The 18,040-nt window shown below is 36.5% G+C and overlaps 1 protein-coding gene across 1 annotated transcript in view; it reads left to right on the top strand.

The window, feature by feature from the left end:
• DDX10 (DEAD-box helicase 10) overlaps positions 1-18,040 on the top strand; it is a 146,945-nt gene that overhangs the window by 35,881 nt on the left and 93,024 nt on the right. The window contains exons 12-13 of the mRNA XM_015812934.1: positions 361-449; positions 4,893-5,304. Of these exons, the coding sequence (XP_015668420.1) occupies positions 361-449; positions 4,893-5,304 (501 nt within the window). The remainder of the gene's footprint in view (positions 1-360; positions 450-4,892; positions 5,305-18,040) is intronic.

Genomic DNA, 18,040 nt, shown 5'->3' with positions numbered 1-18,040 from the left:
TTGTAAAGCACAACATCATATGACCAAGTGCTTATTGACGGCAGTTCTGGCAATTCCTGGTTACTGTCCTTAAGGAAAACACAGGTTGTTAATTAATTCTGTGATGGCAACTTTTGACTTTCTGCTGGCTTCCCCCTTTGACTTTTCTTGTGGGAAACTGGCAGAGAAAATAGCAAATTATGATGAAACCATAATGAAAAAGGGTATCTTGTTTTTGAGTGTCATAATATCAAAGAGGAGTTTATAAGCTACTGTACTTTTAAAAATAATTAGCTTAAGCTGTGCATCTGTTACAATTCTTTAATATGTTGAATCCTTTTATTCTGTGCTTTGAACAAGTTTTTTTTCTTTTTTTCTTAGTGTTTTGTTTCTTACCTGCGATCTGTCTATCTCATGAAGAACAAAGAAGTCTTTGATGTGTTAAAGTTATCCATTGCTGAATATGCCCTGTAAGTGCCATTAATTGTAGATGCTATATAAAAACTGTACGTCCTTTTTTACAGATTTCTTTTGAACTGTGCAAATCAACATTGGCTCACTGATTAAAATTAGCAATGAAAATCAGTTTGTTAAAAATGGAGATTAGCCAAATAGAGCTAATGGAAATGAGGAGAAAAAGCAATAAATGAATCCTTAATCATTTTGTGCTGCCTTTTAAAACCCAATAACAATTTTTAATTTTTTTTAAGGTGTCTTAGAAGTCCTCATTAGTTAGTCCTTGCTTCACGGGAGAGAGTTCCTTCTGTTCATGTGTAAGGTTTTAGATTTGGTTCTTGTATCTTCTTGGAAAACCCTTCCCTAAAGCTTTAAGAGCTATTGCCATTCAGTGATGATACTCCTGCATTATTTTATTTATTTATTTGCTTTTTATCTTGCCATCAGTTGCGATCAGCTGAACGTGACACAGATCCACACTACATAATTTCATTCATTTACAGCTTTTATCCTTCCTAATTTATTCTTATTTTCTAAGATCCCTCTCTGATACCCTGACTTCTCTTGCACACACACCCAAAACAAACCTTCTCTCAAAAAAAATCATAAAATTGACACCAGGATCAACAGCAAATTTGCCATGTCTGACTGTCTTGTGTGTCTACCAGATGTTTGCTCACACATAATCCTCCCTGTTTTATGACCAGTCATTTTACAACCCTTGGAAGTTAAGACAGCCATGGAATGAATGCTTTAAAGAATATTCACTCTCCCATCTCATCTGGAGCTCATAGCCCTTGCTATGCTTTCCCCCTATTTTTAATTAACATTTGATGTCAGTTTTAACTATCTTTGTCTATATTTTAAATTTTATATTTAGTTTTTATGTTTTTAACATTCTATTTGTGCACTGCCCAGAATCCCAGTGTGATTGATTGATAGACAGACAGACAGACAGATTTCCTATCCTTTCTCTGGGATAATAGAGTATAACATATGAGATGATCTCCTCCTCTGAGTCTACCCACAGAAATGCAGCCTTGTAAATAGATGGAACAGAAAGAGAGAGACTGGCCCAGACTCACGTACAATAATGAATGAAGTCTTGAATCTGGGTTTCACCAATCACACATAATCACTATAGCAATAACTAATGTGTCTTGTCTAAGAAAGGAAATCTCATTAGTCCTCAACATTAGGTTTTTCTGGAAGTATTACAGATTCCCCCTCTGGGAATGTAAAACCTTAGGTGGCTTTCGTTGTTCAGATGGGTTTGACATTTGAGAACATTAAAAAGCTCCTCTGCTGAGTCAGATCAATTATCCTTCTACTCCAAAACTCCCCAACCCCAGTGCTTTTCAGTGCACAGGATTGTGTAGAAGTTGTTTCAGAAGAATTGGGAATAACTGAAAACTTGATAATGTAATAGTAGTATTATATTTTCTGAAAAAATCAGATTATACTTCTGTCAGTAGTAATAATTGGTTTGAGCCATGTTGTAAATGGCAGACTGATTTGTTGCCCACTTGATTAAGGCCTGAGAGATGGAAGGTTTGAATCTGCACTGATATTCAGTGGCTTATTGAGAGAGACACCTGTCCTAATCCTATTTAGAGATATCAGATAATTGAACACTGGGCTTTCTACATATTCCTTTGATCAGCATCACATCCCTTTATTAAGAATTTTCAACATAATAGATGTCAGACAAGGTCACCTTATTTTATGCTCACTTCAAAGAAAACTGCTGTGGAATTCTGCCAGCCATATGCATTTTTTGCGCCAAAGATTAATAAGCCTGGCAATTTAATTATGAGTGAAATGTTCTTGTGCCATTCATTGTTCATTCATTGTCAGGTGTATGGTGCTTATATTGACCATGTGCTGTTTTAAATTATTTTAACCATTATTTTCTAGGATTGGTTTCTTGGGGATGCTGAGAGTACAAATCTTTTGATTTACATACATCTTAATTAGGAATGTGTTAAAGACAGGGCACTCTAGATCCCCCACTCTGAGGCTTAATTTGCTAAAAAGTATTGACTTTGGTCATCTGTGTACAGTATTCTCTTTATCTTTTTCTCCCCAAAAATATATGGTGTGGCCAGTGTAGTAGAGTACAGACCTACAATAATTAGTTTGAAAAGAGAGCTGTAAGGTCCCAATTTTGATTTTTTTTTAATTTTTACTGATTTCCATCTCATTCATACCAAAGAAAATATTAAATGCAGTTCTAAAACGTGGTACAATTTGTCGTTATTTATGTAAACCTTTGTGTAAAGGAAAGAAGAAGATTCTTTTTAATGGCCATTGAATCTAATAATCTTCTGTATAAATAAAAATGTAAATGTTCGTTTGTTCAAAATCTTAAATCTCCAAAGTTCTTCACCGATTGTTTTGAAATTTTGACACAACGTTGCATTCAAATACGCGCGTGTTTTTATATACCTACTATTATATAGATGTCACACTTGTGACAGGTAAAAAAATGCTTTTAAAAAAAAACAGCACCATCTGTTGGACGTAAAAGCAACACACGCTACGAGAAAGAGAGAGAGAGAGAGAGAGAGAGAGAGAGAGAGAGAGAGAGAGAGAGAGAGGTAGTCCTTGAATTACAATCACAGTTGACCCCAAAAAATATGCCTGTACATTGAATACCAATACAAATGGTCAGTCACTACAATTTTGATGAATGTGGTACATTGAATACCAATACAAATGGTCAGTCACTACAATTTTGATGAATGTGGTAAAGTAGAAGAGCTCTCTTAATCCATCATTATCATCACCATCAAGACTGGGGCCAGTTTATAAGCACTGAAAGAGTCTTAACAGTGCCACATGCAATGAAAAAAACACCCTTGGTTTGCTATAAAATAAGAATGGTCAATGTACGGCCCCCAACATCCTAACCTGCAACCTCTATAACTTCCTGAATCTCAATGTATTGTTGATCAAACGTGGCAATGTGATTTTCATTCACTTTAAGGCAGGAAAGACTTCATTTAATTTTTTTTTAAAAAAAAAATCTTTATTTTATGTTTAAAGTTCTGCAAAAGGCAGGAAGCGCATGAAAACTAACAAAAAAAAATCCTAAAATAGGCTCAGCACATTTAAAAAAACCAAGAAATGTCTTTCTGACCCTCCTCCCACAAGAAAGGTAAAAAACCCACAGCCCTGCTATCACGCCTACCCCTATTGTATCATTAATCTGTGTGTTGTTGCTGGCCTATGCAAATGTTAAGAATTTCTTCCAGCCAGTAGAAGTCTTACAAAATAACACCATGCAAAACAGATTTTGATGAATTTTAATGGGTAGCCTTTAATACCGTGTTTCCCCAAAAGTAAGACCCGGTCTTATATTATTTTTGCCTCCAAAAGAGGCATTAGGTCTTATTTCAGGCGGTGTCTGATATTTTTCGTGACACATGCCCTATCCAGCAGGAGCCCGTATGGCTGCTGGACCACTGCTGTGGCCGCTCGTGGCAGGAGGCCGTGTGGCACATTGTGCCGCTGCCACCATAACAACACAAGGCAGGTGGGGAGGGGGTGGAGCTGCCCCATGTGCCCCTCACTTGCTTCATGTCCCTCCCAGCCAGGCCATTCCTTGCTCCCTTTCACTCCCCTCCTGAGCTGGACTGCCATGCTACCCTACAGAGGATTTGCGGGGTAGGTCTGGTCCCCCTCCGCCGTTTCAGAGCCAGGGGGGAGTGATGGCGAAAGGCTCCACTGCTGCTGTGCGCCGCTGGAGGGGCTTTCTTCACACTCCGCTCCACAGATCACCTGTCCGGTGGCAGCCACCTCTTTCTCCTCAGTCAACTCTCCCATGGCTTGCGCCATGGCTGGGCGGCACAAGCCTCCCCCGCCTTCTTCTTCGGCCAGCCCTCCTTTTCCGTTCTCGAAATGGCAGTCCCATTTCCTGTCGCTTCTCCTAAAAGCAAAAAATGTCAACACTAACCTGCTTTCCAGCTCTGGCACATTTCTCTCCTGCTGAAATGGAGTTTGTGTGACTAAAAAAAGTTCAGTCAGACCTTCCAACTTCTCGTGGGGCTGGTGATCTGTGGGGCAGAGGGGGGCCAGGCCTACCCAGCCCATCCTCTGTAGGGTAGCATGGCAGTCTGGCTTGGGAGGGAAATGAAAGGGAGCAAGGAATGGCTTGGCTGGGGGGGGCTGAAGGAAATGGGTGTGGGGTGCGTGGGGCAGCTCCACCTCCTCCATCTGCCTCACGTTGGGGCAGCGGCGCAATGTGCCACACGGCCTCCTGCCCCATTGCGGCAGCCAGGTGGGATGGAGTGGGTGGGGTTCTGATTAGGGCTTATTTTTGGAGTAGGGCTTATACCAGGCCCACCCCCAAAAATCAGGGTAGGTCTTTTTTTCGGGGTGGCGCTTATTTTCGGGGAAACACGGTAGTAGAACAGAGATCCTGTTGTGATATTTGATACTTTTCTACTTTGTAGCTCTCTTGGACTTGCAGTGGCCCCTCGTGTCCGATTTCTCCAGAAAGTCCAGAAGAAAATGCATACAATGGAGCCTGAGAAAGAGGGGACTGAGCAGGCTGAGGACACACAGTTTTCTTTAAGTGATGAGGACTTGGAGAAATGCAGGAGAATTTTCTCTAGAACAGGCATGTTGGGACAAAAAGAGACAGAAGGCTTCTCTGGGAAAAGCAGTCCTGATGAAGAAGCATTGCAGAGTCCGTCTGAGCTAGAAGAATTTGCAAAAGTCCATGAATCAAAACCCGAAAGCCTAAATTTTTTCGGAGATGATGATGATGATGATGACGACAATGACAACGACGCCTCTAAGGATGTGTTGATTGTAAAACGGCGAAATGTATTTGGCTTAGAATCAGAAGAGAAAGCACCATTGGTAAGGATTTTTTTTTTTTATGTTAAGAGCCAGCCTTCTTCTTCTGGAAGGGGATTAATATTGTCTGGCTTTCTGAATATACATAGTTGACTATTGCATTACACAAAATACCAAATTATTAAGTCTGTGCCTTGATCTAGCAGAGCTTTTCCATTGCTCATATATGAATTTGGGATAGTTGGTTGTAATAATCAGTTTATTACTATGAAGCTCTTACTGGTTTAGACTGAATACAGGTAGTGCTCGACTTACAATCATAATTGGGATGAAAATTTATGTGGCCAAGTGAGGCAGTTCTTAAGTGAGTTGTGCCTGATTTTACAAACTTTTTGTTCAAGTTGTTAACGAATCACAGCAGTTAAGTGCATCACTTGGTTGTTAAACAAAGTCAACTCTCTCCCATTGACTTTTCTTGTCAGAAGCCAGCTAGGAAGGTCGCAAATGGTGATTACATGAACCCAGGACACTGTAAATGTAGTAAATGCATGCTGGTTGCCAAATGCCCAAGTTTTGATTACACGGCTGATGAGATACTGTGATGGTCATGTGAGGATTTGTCACAAGTGACTTTTTTTCAGTGCCATCACTTTGAACGGTCACTAAAAAAATCATTATAAGCCGAAGACTACCTGTAGAGTCTGTTTTTTTAATTGGTTGATATTTAAATTGCACAGATTGAGTTACTTTGTGTACATTAATGCAACCTTTCCCAATTTATCACTCTCCAGATGCATCACTATTGCTCACAAAACATATTGGAGAATTATGTGACTTGCTCTCAGTGTATTTGGAGCCTATAAGATTGGGAAATTTATTATTATTTTCTCTTGTTGCCGACTAACAATTTAATGCTCTGATTGTATGAGCTTCCCAATAATTCTTATACACTAATGTTAGGGTTACATCATATAATTTATTTTTATAAGACTTTCAGAAATATTAGTAATTTGAACATGTATAATTTGATAATTTGGATGTTAAACTCTTGTTATTCTTTTGTACATCTAATTAACATTAGATTATGGATTAGTTAAAATAGAATAATTGGTTTTTCCTTTTATTGCCTTACAAAACAAAAGGAAATGTAGAACTACTCCATTACAGAATACAGTATTATGACCTGGCCTGGAAAAAGCCCTGACATTTCTTGGAGAAGTACATTAATTTATTATATGTCAACACTAGTTCAATCAAAAACTTCTAATTTTAGATTTAATACACACATTGGCCTACTCACACTTTCATCAGCAAATATATTTTCTAATGTTGACAACTCATTTAATAAGTTGCCATGGTGAGAACAAGTTGCTTAATTAATTTTGTGGGTTTAAAAAGTGCAGTGTATTTTAAATAATCTGTGTGAGTTGACCTTGAAAGAAACACTATTTAAATTTAAACACTACTCATAATTTGCTGAAAAGAATTTTCAGCTGATTTTAAATCCAGACCTTCAAGATTGTAACTCAATTTGCTTTTAAACATGCAGAGCTATCTTTGTATGACTTTTATGTTTGCCAGCTAAAGGACAGTGCTGAGAGTTGTGGAAAAGTGTATATCAATGCTTTGATTGTGACCAAGTGTGTCACTGAGGAACTGGAGGAAGTTAACAATTGGAAATGAATGTCCAGTCATAATTATATCAAGGAACATATATCGAATGACAAGATCTATCCATGTACAGTATATGCTTCATGATTTTTCTCTTCATAGTTAAACCCACTTTCCTGTAGGAGCAGATGGCCATTGTGGCTAGGGGAGCCTTTGCACTGGTTCATCTTGTGCACTAATTGTACCCTTTCTTCACTGGGAGAGCTTACTCACCATCCCTCACACCTTAGTTATGTTTTGATTAAATTATTGTAACATGCTTTACGTGGTGCCTGCATTTGAAAAGTACCTGAAAGTTACAACAAGATCAGCATGCAGTGATGCATACAGTTCTAAGCACTTTGCATTTTGCCCATGTTACACCGCTGCTGTGAGAACTGCACTGGCTTCCAGTTGCTTTCTGGATGCAATTCAAGGTGCTGGTTACTACCTTTAAAGCCCTATATGCTATCAATCCTGGTTATTTGCAGGACTGCATCTCCCTAAGTTTATGTGCTCAGATATATTGGCTGCGATTCACGTTCCCTTAAATTTTGCCACCTGATGGAGCTTTGGAGATGCACCTTCCCAGTGTTGACCCAAACCTTTGGAACAGCCTTCCCCCTAAGATTCAGAGGGCTTCCACCTCTCACCCACAGACCCAGCTCTTCACTCAGGCATTGGGCTAGAATGGAAGTGAACTATGTAAATGTAAAATCAATAAGGGGTGAGGTAAGGTATGGTGAACCAATGATGTCTTCACGAGAGTGACGGTGATACCGTATTTTCCGGCGTATAAGACAACTGGGCGTATAAGACGACCCCCAACTTTTCCAGTTAAAATATAGAGTTTGAGCGAGGGGGGGGGGAGAAAACTTGATGAGTAATATGCCAAACCACATGTGTAAAGGAATAAAATAGAATACCTGTATTTTCCGGCGTATAAGACGACTGGGCGTATAAGACGACCCCCGACTTTTGAGAAGATTTTCAGGGTTTAGAAAGTCGTCTTATACGCCGGAAAATACGGTACTTTAAATGTCAGTTGCTAGAGACCAATCATGGAATATAAGCGTAACTCTCCTATATGCTTAGATACTTGGATCCTGCTTTTAAATACATTGTTTAGCTAATTGCAAGACTCATTTGGTTGGGAAGATTTTTCTAAAATGGATACAAATCTTTAGTAGCCTTTGGTTGTCATTTTTGTTATTGTTTCTTCAGTTTGGAAATGGTTAGTAACTTGTTTCTAAGATAAACCTGGTCTGTATAAATGTGGCAGAAGCATGTTTGAAATTGGTTTACATTGTTGGGACAATTTCATGTTCTCTTCAGTTTCAAACTGTCTCCCTTGCCACCCTCCTACAAGTTTATCCTGATCTTTCTGGTAATAATTACTCATTAGCAATTGGCAGTTATTTTTGATTTTGAAAATTGAGGTAAAAATATTCCTCATAATTGTTTAGTATCATCCCCACATGTAAAAATGAGTGGATATCTTGGATATTTCGCTGATAGATTGCAATGATTAACTGACTTGATCTTTCTATAATAAGGGAAATGTGATGACTTAAATAGTCCTTCCAAACCTATCACAATACTGAGTTTGTAAAAGTTACACACCAAAATCTCAGCAGTCTTTTGTATTTCTCTAAAATCTTATTTATCCTTTTTTCTTTTTATATTTTCCTTATTTTAATTACAGAACACTAAAAGATTTTGATTTTGGCCTTTGAGGGGAGTAAAATAAAACCTAAGTATCAGGAGGAACAGATTTGGGTTCATTGGTTCTGATGGTGTTTTTAAAATACATATATGAGATTGTCAATAGATAATTATGCATGATGTCATTGAAAATGAGATGATAAAAATAACAGTGGTTCAGCTGGATACATTTGATACTTATAACTTATTAATTATTATTCAAGGGTTGCTAAGGTACTTCTACTCTTCCCTTTATAAAATTTCTACAGGGATATGGAAATTATTTAGTTTTACAGCTGGGTGGTTTGTTATTTGAATAGTTGAAAGTATAATTCTGCCATTTTTCCCACTGAACTGAAACATATTGTTAGTGACTATGTTTTTCCCCCAGTTAAAATGGAGTAGCTTATATCCACAGAATTGGAACAGACTATTAATACAAATTATATCTTGAGAAGATTAAATACAAAAAATAATAACTTTAGAATCCAGTGCTGGCTAAGAAAGACTTGGCAGATACAAGAATATGGATTGGTCAGCTGTCCAGTTCCTGGGTCTTTTGGAACTTATTTCAAACATTTACTAGCCACATATCAAAAGGGACAAAAGTCCAAAATAGATATCCCCTGTTCTATTTCCAAATCTTTGAGAGACATGACTGGAAGTTATAATAACATTGATGAGTGTGGGACTTTCATATTTGAACTAATATCCAACCATAAACTCATAGTGGCAATTGTATGCAAGTGATTAAAAAAAATATTGTGATCTCATTCCTTCTGTATCACAAAATGTTCGGGAATGTGGAAGAAAGAACTGAAGTATTGTGACCTAACGTTCAGAGGTTTTAGTGTTTTTTTAGTAAGATAATTAATCAAGTGAATAATTTATATTCGTTATGATTTCTTTCTGGGAAGATGGGAAAACTTTAGTCCTAAGCTTCTTTTTGTATTCTATCACAATAGTGAAGAGCATTTCATTTAAGAATTTCTATTTTGATTCAGTTGTCAAAAATGGAAGATAACTGCATTGACACCAGTGTAATAACTTGTGTTTTTCCTCATTAGAGATGGGGCATATTAAATGTTAAGGTTTTTAATTGAATTCAGATTTGAATTACTTCTCGTGCCATTTTGAAAAATGATACAAAAAGTATGAGCAATTTTACTTTAGCAATATGTAAAGACAAGTGTTTATATTGTGAAAATTAGATGAATAATAGCTAATAATTTAATTTTAGAAACATATAAAGGTTTCTATTTTTATAGTTCAGCCTGATGCTATATTAGTGAAATGCTTTTAATATTCAGTCTCTTGTAAGGCCATTACTTCCACAATATGTCTACATTGTTAGTATGTATAACTGGAATTTAAGTCTCCTAATATAGGTTGAGAGTTAGTTATCTTTATTGAAGGCATTAATATTATTCAGATTAGTTTGTACAGCTAAAAATATAACCCCGGAAGATACCTAGATAGAATCTAAAGTAGATTGTAAGGAAATTAATCTGTAAGCACTTTGAAAAATATGTTAATTATCATAAACCAGCATGGATTTGTTGAGACCAGGTCTTGCCAAACTAACCTTAACTCATGTTTTGATTGGATAATTTCCTCAATAGATTGTGGGAAAGCCATAGACACAACATTTCACAAAGTACTGATGATTAGCAAGCTAATTAGATGTAGACTAGGTGACTTAATTATTAAGTAGATACATAGCTGGCTTGAAAATCATGCCCCCAAAATGCTCATTGGTTATTCCTTATCAAATTGGAGAGAGATGTATCAAATGGGATCCACAGAAATCAGTCCTAGATGTTTACTCTTCAGTATTTTAATTAATGACTTAAGTGAAGAAGTGGAGCTAAGACTTACTGAATTCATAGATGTAAAATTTGGTAACTAGTTAATACCTCAGAAAGCAGAAATGAAATTCAAAATAACCTTGATAGGTTAGAGAAATAGGCTGAAAGAAAAACAATAAAATTTAACAGGAACATTTAAAGTTCTTTACTTCAGAAAATAAATAAATGAACACATATAGGATGGAAATACTTGGCTTTGTAATGCCATTTGTGAAAAAAAGTGGAATAATAAATAGAATATGAACCAGCAATATGATGATGCTGGGGGAAAAAAAGTATATGCAATGTTAGGCTGCATCAAAAAACTATATTTTCCAAATCGTTTACAAATAAAACAATTACAGTCACCTCCCAATGACCCTGACCTAATGTAACCTCCCCATCACAAGACCCATCACAAGCCTCTCACTGATGATTCAGACCTGACCCATTACAAGACCCTCACTTGACACACCCACACCTGGAGCCCTTATAAATAGAAGAACACTAACACTGACATCCCCTAAACTCCGCTGAAGATGTTACCCAGCCTGGTAACGAAACGTTTGGAAACCACCCACAAGCTCGGAGAACAACCCTTCATCCTCATCCTACACCCGAGCTACGGATATTCACCACTATTGCAAATGCTGTAAATAGTAACAGTAATGCAAAAATCTCTAGCCTTTGCATTATGCATTAAGTGGGGCAAGATGGAATGTGTAGAGCAATATGTCGGAGGAATACATAGGAAATGATTTAGACGAAAACTAATTGAAATGTTAAGTGGAAAAAATCCCAGTCAGGACAGGGTTAAGATTAGCATAAAACATAAAAATGAAAAACAGTTTGATATTGACAAGGAAGGGGAAAAAAGGTAGAGTTAATGTTGTATTTTATGGAAGAAATTAATTATTAGCTCGTGTACTGGTCATGCACTCTGATAAAAATAATTTTAAAATGTTACAAAAATAGAAAGAAACCTAATTCAATGCAGCAGCAGCAATCAGTTTTTAAACTTCAGATATTAAATCATCAGTAATTGCTGAGAATTTTTGCTAGAATGTACATCTTTTTGACCAATGGTTTTTGCTGTTTAATTTTTTCAGAAATTTCAGAAAATCTTGTTTCAAGCCCCATATGCGTTCTGATTCTAAAATAACTGTTCTGATATTATTAGAAGCGTTCCAGTGCTGTTCTGGCCATTCCAGAACAGCTAGCTTGAATTTATATCAGGGCTATTTCCAGTTCAGAAAAATTCAGGAATAATGGAAATACCATTTGACATGTTTTTAGTAAGATCTGAATAAATTATTTCAATTATTTTTCAAGAATTTTATAATATAAAATACAGTGAAAATAAAGATAATGGGAAAATGGGAAAGGGAAAGAAAGGGGAAATAGAGTTGTAAAGGGGGAAAGAAAAAAAAGCATTGACTTCCAACTTTTTTCCATACAGTAAAGTACAAAATAGAATCACAGTCTTAACTTTTTACTTTAGCAAAACAAGTACTAGCCATCAACAAAATAGATTAATCAGAACAAACTCACAATCAAGAGTTAATTTCTTCTGTCTGTCTCGAGCACAAAGTCCAGAAACGGTTTCCAAGTAGAGACAAAACTGGATATATTCTTTTCATTAATTAAAACAATCACTTTTGCTATCTCTGCTAGCCTCATCACTTTTTCCATCCATTATGTTGTGGGGATTGATGTATCTTTCCATTTCTGTACATATGAAATTCTTGCTGAAGTCAACATAAACATTAACAAAGTTCTTTTTTTTCAACAAAGATCTTTTTTCCAATTCATTGTTCAATAATCCTAAAAGAAAAACTTCAGCTTTCAATTTTATATTGGTTTTAAGAATCTTCTGAATTATAACATGAATCTGGACCCAGTATTTCTTTGCTTTACCACAAGTCCATCAAAAATTATAAAAAATATCTTCTTTAAAATTCAGTTTCCATCACACATTTGAAATATCTTTATACATCTTTGACAACTTATAAGGTGTTAAATACCAGTGATCCATCATTTTATTAAAAAATCCTTTCAAAGTGTAATTCAATGTAAATTTTAAATGGTTCAACTACCATATTTTTTTCCTTTGATCAAGCATTATATTATGTCCAAAGTTCCTTGCCCACTGACTCATACACTGATTCATATATTCATTTTCCAAATTCAGTTTTAACAATATTGTGTAAATCATAGCAATAACATGTTCATCATTAGCATATAATACAATTTTTGTTGCGCAAATCCAGACCCATAACTTTTCTTGTCTAAATTAAATTTTTCCTTAAGTTGTAAGTATGTGAATCAGTGGTAAACATGTCTTTCCGATTTCAGTTTTTTTTCAACATGAGAGTAGTTTCACCTTGCTTAAAAAATATTATCGAACCATAAGTCTACCAGTCTGGCTGAATAACTCATTTCAGACTTGCTTGTTCTGTCTACATACCTACTCAGTAAAAAAAATAAATGGTTGTTAGTTAATGGAAATAATAATTAGCTTGGTATTTTTTTTACCTCTGATAAAGTAAAAATATATATATTTTAATTTTTTCAAAATGTTTTCTCAAGCTGTGTAGGAACATTTAGTTCCTACAATAGAACACCAGTTCTTTTGAGAATGTTATTTGCAAGCTGATAAAGGCAGAATATGTGCAAAAATAGGGAGAGAAATAAGATTGAACTCTGGTTAAAAATATTACAGGACTAAGCTTTTTTGACAAGGGAAGTTGGAAAATGCTGTGAAATGATAATTTATCTTAAATATAATAAGACATTTATTGGTAGTAAAATATTATTACTATATATTGAACTGAAAAATAAGCCTATCGAAATTGCCATGGTGAATTGGTCTAATACCTAACTAGTTCAGAATTAATTTTCCACTTCCAATTTTCCATTAATTTTAACCTCGATACAGAAGAAGAAGAATTTCCCACTTTTGGCCATATGTTTTCTTTTAAAAAATTAAATAGAATGGTTCCAACAGTTCTGTAGAAGAATGGCAATGTAGTAAGGGTAAATATATTAAGGAATTAGGGTACGGAAGAGATTTGCAGTTGCCTAAATAATTCCGAAGAAGAATGTTAATGGCCTAATAGTCAGACAGGAGAAATTAAAGATAGAAAACAGAATATTAGAGTTTACTAAATGAGGATCAGAAAAAAGTAATTGATTCCTGATGATTTGAATGTGTCTATGAAGTTTTCTTGATGGCAACATGTGATTTATCATTGTCTTCTTCTGATTATTTTTTCAACTTCCAGTTTAATCTAATATAAGGTATTAGGCATATAGAAATATAGTTCTGTGACTAATTTTGTTTTTATTGATATAAAATATCCTGAATTCCAGATCTTCACATCCTTAGCGATATTTATTTTCCTTCATCAGTTAGTTTTAGTATTAGCTCATTCTTACTGTTGGCTTTGTTTTTTTTAAGTGTCATGGTATAGTTGACAAATAGTTACTGCTTTTATAGCCCCTTTTACTATTTCCAAATCCAAATGACCTCCATTTTCATTTTTGTGTTTTTCTTTAAAAAGCATAAGCTGTAAAGGGGAGTTATCTCTAAAACAAAATCTAATATAAAACTTAAGAACTTTGTAGAAATGTCTTTCTTAGAAAAGCACTTACAAAAATACAGTTCAGGAATCAGAGCACAGATATCCTGTTGACAGCATTTGGTAAGATTAAAAGGAGAGAGTAAAGTGCCATTGTCGGAGTTTATTATAGACGCCCTTGGGTAGGCAGATGAGTTTTTTCTGCATCAGATGACCAGTTTTTCAAAGAGGCATGCAATAGTGATAATGGGGGATTTCAATTATCCTGACATTTGCTGGGAATCTAATTCTGCCAAGAGTCAGAAGTCCAACAGATTCTTGTCCTTTCTTGCTGACAACTTCATTTGTCAGGAAGTAGAAGAAAGAAGATTGGGGAGGAATTGGTTGAAGATTGAAGAACTGAAGGTGATCATATTATCCTTGGGTTTATGATAGGGAAAGGAAGAGGATGCGAGAAAAACGTCCTATAGTAGATTTTGATGAACTCAGAGTAAAGGGAGGACAGCTCCAGTGGCTTGAAATTCTGAAGGAGAGTAGTATTCAGGAAGGATAGGAAAATCTACAGCATGAGATATTAATTTCCTAAACCTTATTTATTATGCAGAACTCACTTCTACTTTGTTGTTCAAATTAATGCTTCTGAGTTTGCATTAGGAACACAATGCCTTTTTTTGAGATCACTATTATTTGTTGAAAGGAACTTAGTAATGAAACACATCATTAATCACTGAATCTGCCTTTTAGAAAAAGCATTGTCTCCCATCCTGATTCACCCTGATCAGAGGAATTTAAAATGTATTCAGACTGTGTAGAAACTTACATAATATCAGATCAGATTGGCATACTTTTTTTCTTTCATTTTGAATTTCATATATATTGCTAGTTGACAGAACAAGCTGGGTGAGGATCTTTTCCTTAAACCTGATTTTTTTCCCCTCTTTGGTCTGGAAGTTGAGTCATGGCAACTAGACTTTTCTTCTTCTTCTTCTTCTTCTTCTTCTTCTTCTTCTTCTTCTTCTTCTTCTTCTTCTTCTTCTTCTTCTTCTTCTTCTTCTTCTTCTTCTTCTTCTTCTTCTTCTTCTTCTTCTTCTTCTTCTTCTTCTTCTTCTTCTTCTTCTTCTTCTTCTTCTTCTTCTTCTTCTTCTTCTTCTTCTTCTTCTTCTTCTNCCTTCAGGCGCTTTGGAGAATAGCTTGACTCCCTCTTCTTTGTGGCAGCCCCTGAGATATTGGAACACTGCTATCATGTCCCCCCTCGTCCTTCTCTTCATTAAACTAGACATACCCAATTCCAGCAACCGTTCCTCATATGTTTTAGCCTCCAGTCCCCTAATCATCTTTGTTGCTCTTCTCTGTACTCTTTCTAGAGACTCAGCATCTTTTTTACATCGTGGTGATGGTTTGAGATGTTGACTGCCCATCCAAGGAACTCTTCATTCTCATCACTCGAGGTTTTTAAGAAGAGATTGGGCAATCTTTTGTCTGAAATGCTATAAGGTCGCCTTGAGCAGGAGGTTGGACTAGAAGATATCCAAAGTCCCCTCCAATTCTTATTCTGTTATGTTGTTATATTGGAGGCCCAATTAGAAACAATCTTCATGAAAAGAAACAAAGGGAGAAATAAAAAAAGGACAACATAGAGAGAGAACTCTCTTAAATGATGAAAAGAAAAAGAGGCATGTGTAGAAAATGAAAAGGGGGGACCTAATCAAAGAATACGGGGCCATTTCCAGAAATTATAGAAGTTCTGTTAGAAAGGTGAAAGTTAAAAATGAGCTGGGACTTGTAAAAGATACCAAAAACAAAAAACAAACATTGTTTGTATATGTTCAAAATAAAAGAAAAACCAAAAAGAGTGTAGGTCCATTGCAAGAAGAAAGTACAGGTAGTCCTGAACTTACAACCATAACTGGACCCAGAATTTTGGTCATTGAGTGAAGCAGTCATTAAGTAGAGATGTTATATGTCCGTTTTGTTCAATGACTGTAAGTGCAGCACTCCTGGTTGTGGTTGCGGTTATTAAGTGGATGGAGTCTGTGGTAAGGAATGCATGTGTACCTCGCCCTTGGGGGAGAACCTTGGCAGGTCGCCGCTGGCCACAGGGCTCACCAGTGTGTGGAAACCGGTGACGCAGAAGGCCTTGGCCAGCTACAGAGCTTAGCAGGATGCAGAAACCTGCCTGGGCTTGGGAAGCCCAGCCTCGTCTCCTGCCTCACAAGGCCCAGGAGGCCTTGGCTGGTTATAGGGGCCACCAGCACACACAAATTGCCCCACTTACCTTTGTGATTTTTCTGCAGTTGCTGACAGGTGCACCCATTCTATGCAAAGCGTGGCCTTCCTATCGAGGCTGCCTCATATCATTCTGCAAGTGGATGCCATTCTTGGAATAGTTTAGGAGGCTCTTCATATCACAGGATTTGGAGAAGGAGCCTTTGGAATGATTATGAGAATGGAGCCTGCTGTTATAGTGCTTCGAAAACTTCCTTTTTTAAAGCTTTTTGAACTTTTGACATTGTGGTCACGTGATTGTGATCCAGGTGCTTGGTGCCCCGCTCACAATTATGATGTGACAATGATCCAAGGTCACGAGATCATGATTTCCGATATTCCCCGGCAACTTCCCACAAGTAAAATCAATGGGGAAGCCAGCAGGAGGTTGCAGGTTGCTGCTTCTGCTGCTTTCTTGGCTGCTTGTGCCCCATAGCACTTCTTGCAGAACCCCTGCAGCACCTCCGCATCAGCTCACCCTCCCTCTGTAGCACCTACCTGTTGGTAGTTCTCACCTGTCAGCCTGCTGGCTTGGGACTCTTGCCTCTTCCTGCTTAATAACATATGTGGTTTTGGAGTTGCAATGGCAACTTGGAGTGAGAGATTGCTGTCACTAAGCAACGCAGTTACATGTTGTCACACTTTATGACTGCATTGCTTAATGATGGAAGTTCTGATCCCAATTGCCCTTGTAATCTAAGGACTACTTGTATTTATTTAAAATGGGCTGAGACTTCCTTTGGATGGGAGACCACATTTAATCCATTAACATTGTGCCAAGTACCACAGAGTAAGGCGGGATCAGGTTAAAAGAAAGCATATGTTTGGTTTAATTATTTTACATGTAATTCTAATTGAATTGAATTCATTAAATATGGTAAAGATTGTTTCACCTATATTTAATCTTTCCCTCTTATATCATGTAAAATTGCAATGTAATAGTAAATGTTAGAGGGGTCTGGGAGTTCCTTTGGTGGGGGGAAATCTGTGGGTTCTTAGACTATGGACCCCAGTTTAAGAGATTCTTAATAGACAGGTAAAATTTTCAGATTAAAGCCATGAAGGTAAACATTTTCTTCCAGGAAAAAAACACATTGGGGGAAATTTGTGCTATATTAGTATTCATTTTTATATTAACCTTCACTGATCTAAATTCACTTTGCTATACAGTTAATCCTCAACTTACAGTTCATTTAGTGACCGTTTAAAGTTATCACGGCACTGAAAAATATGATTTATGACCTTTTTTCATAGTTATGACCTTTGCTACATCCCCATGATCATATGATCAAAATTCAGATGCTTGGCAACTGGTTCATATTTATGACTGATACTGTGTCCCAAGATCATGTGATCACCTTTTGCGACCTTCTCACAAAGTCAGTGGGAAAGCCAGATTCACTTAACAACCGGGTTACTAACTTATCAACTGCAATGATTCATTTAAGAACTGTGGCAAGAAAGGTCATAAAATGGGGCAAAACTCACTTAACAAATATCTCACTTAGCAACAGAAATGTTGGGCTCAATTGTGATTGTAAGTCAGGGACTATCTGTATTAAGACCAGACGTGACAGTGCGTATATCTTGGTTAGGGTTTAACATGCTTGGTCTTTTTCTTCAAAGTAAAAATATAATTTTACCAAACTAATTATGTATAGTCATTCTGTTTACTAATTTGCTTTAATTAAAATTTTGTTACATATAGAACTGTAATTAGCAGACTACTAAGAAACCCAGGATATCTTAATT

The sequence above is a fragment of the Protobothrops mucrosquamatus genome, unplaced genomic scaffold (genome assembly GCF_001527695.2).
Source record: "Protobothrops mucrosquamatus isolate PMUCROS unplaced genomic scaffold, P.Mucros_1.0 scaffold_66, whole genome shotgun sequence".
NCBI lineage: Eukaryota > Metazoa > Chordata > Lepidosauria > Squamata > Viperidae > Protobothrops > Protobothrops mucrosquamatus.
This window is presented reverse-complemented; position numbering and strand designations above follow the sequence as displayed.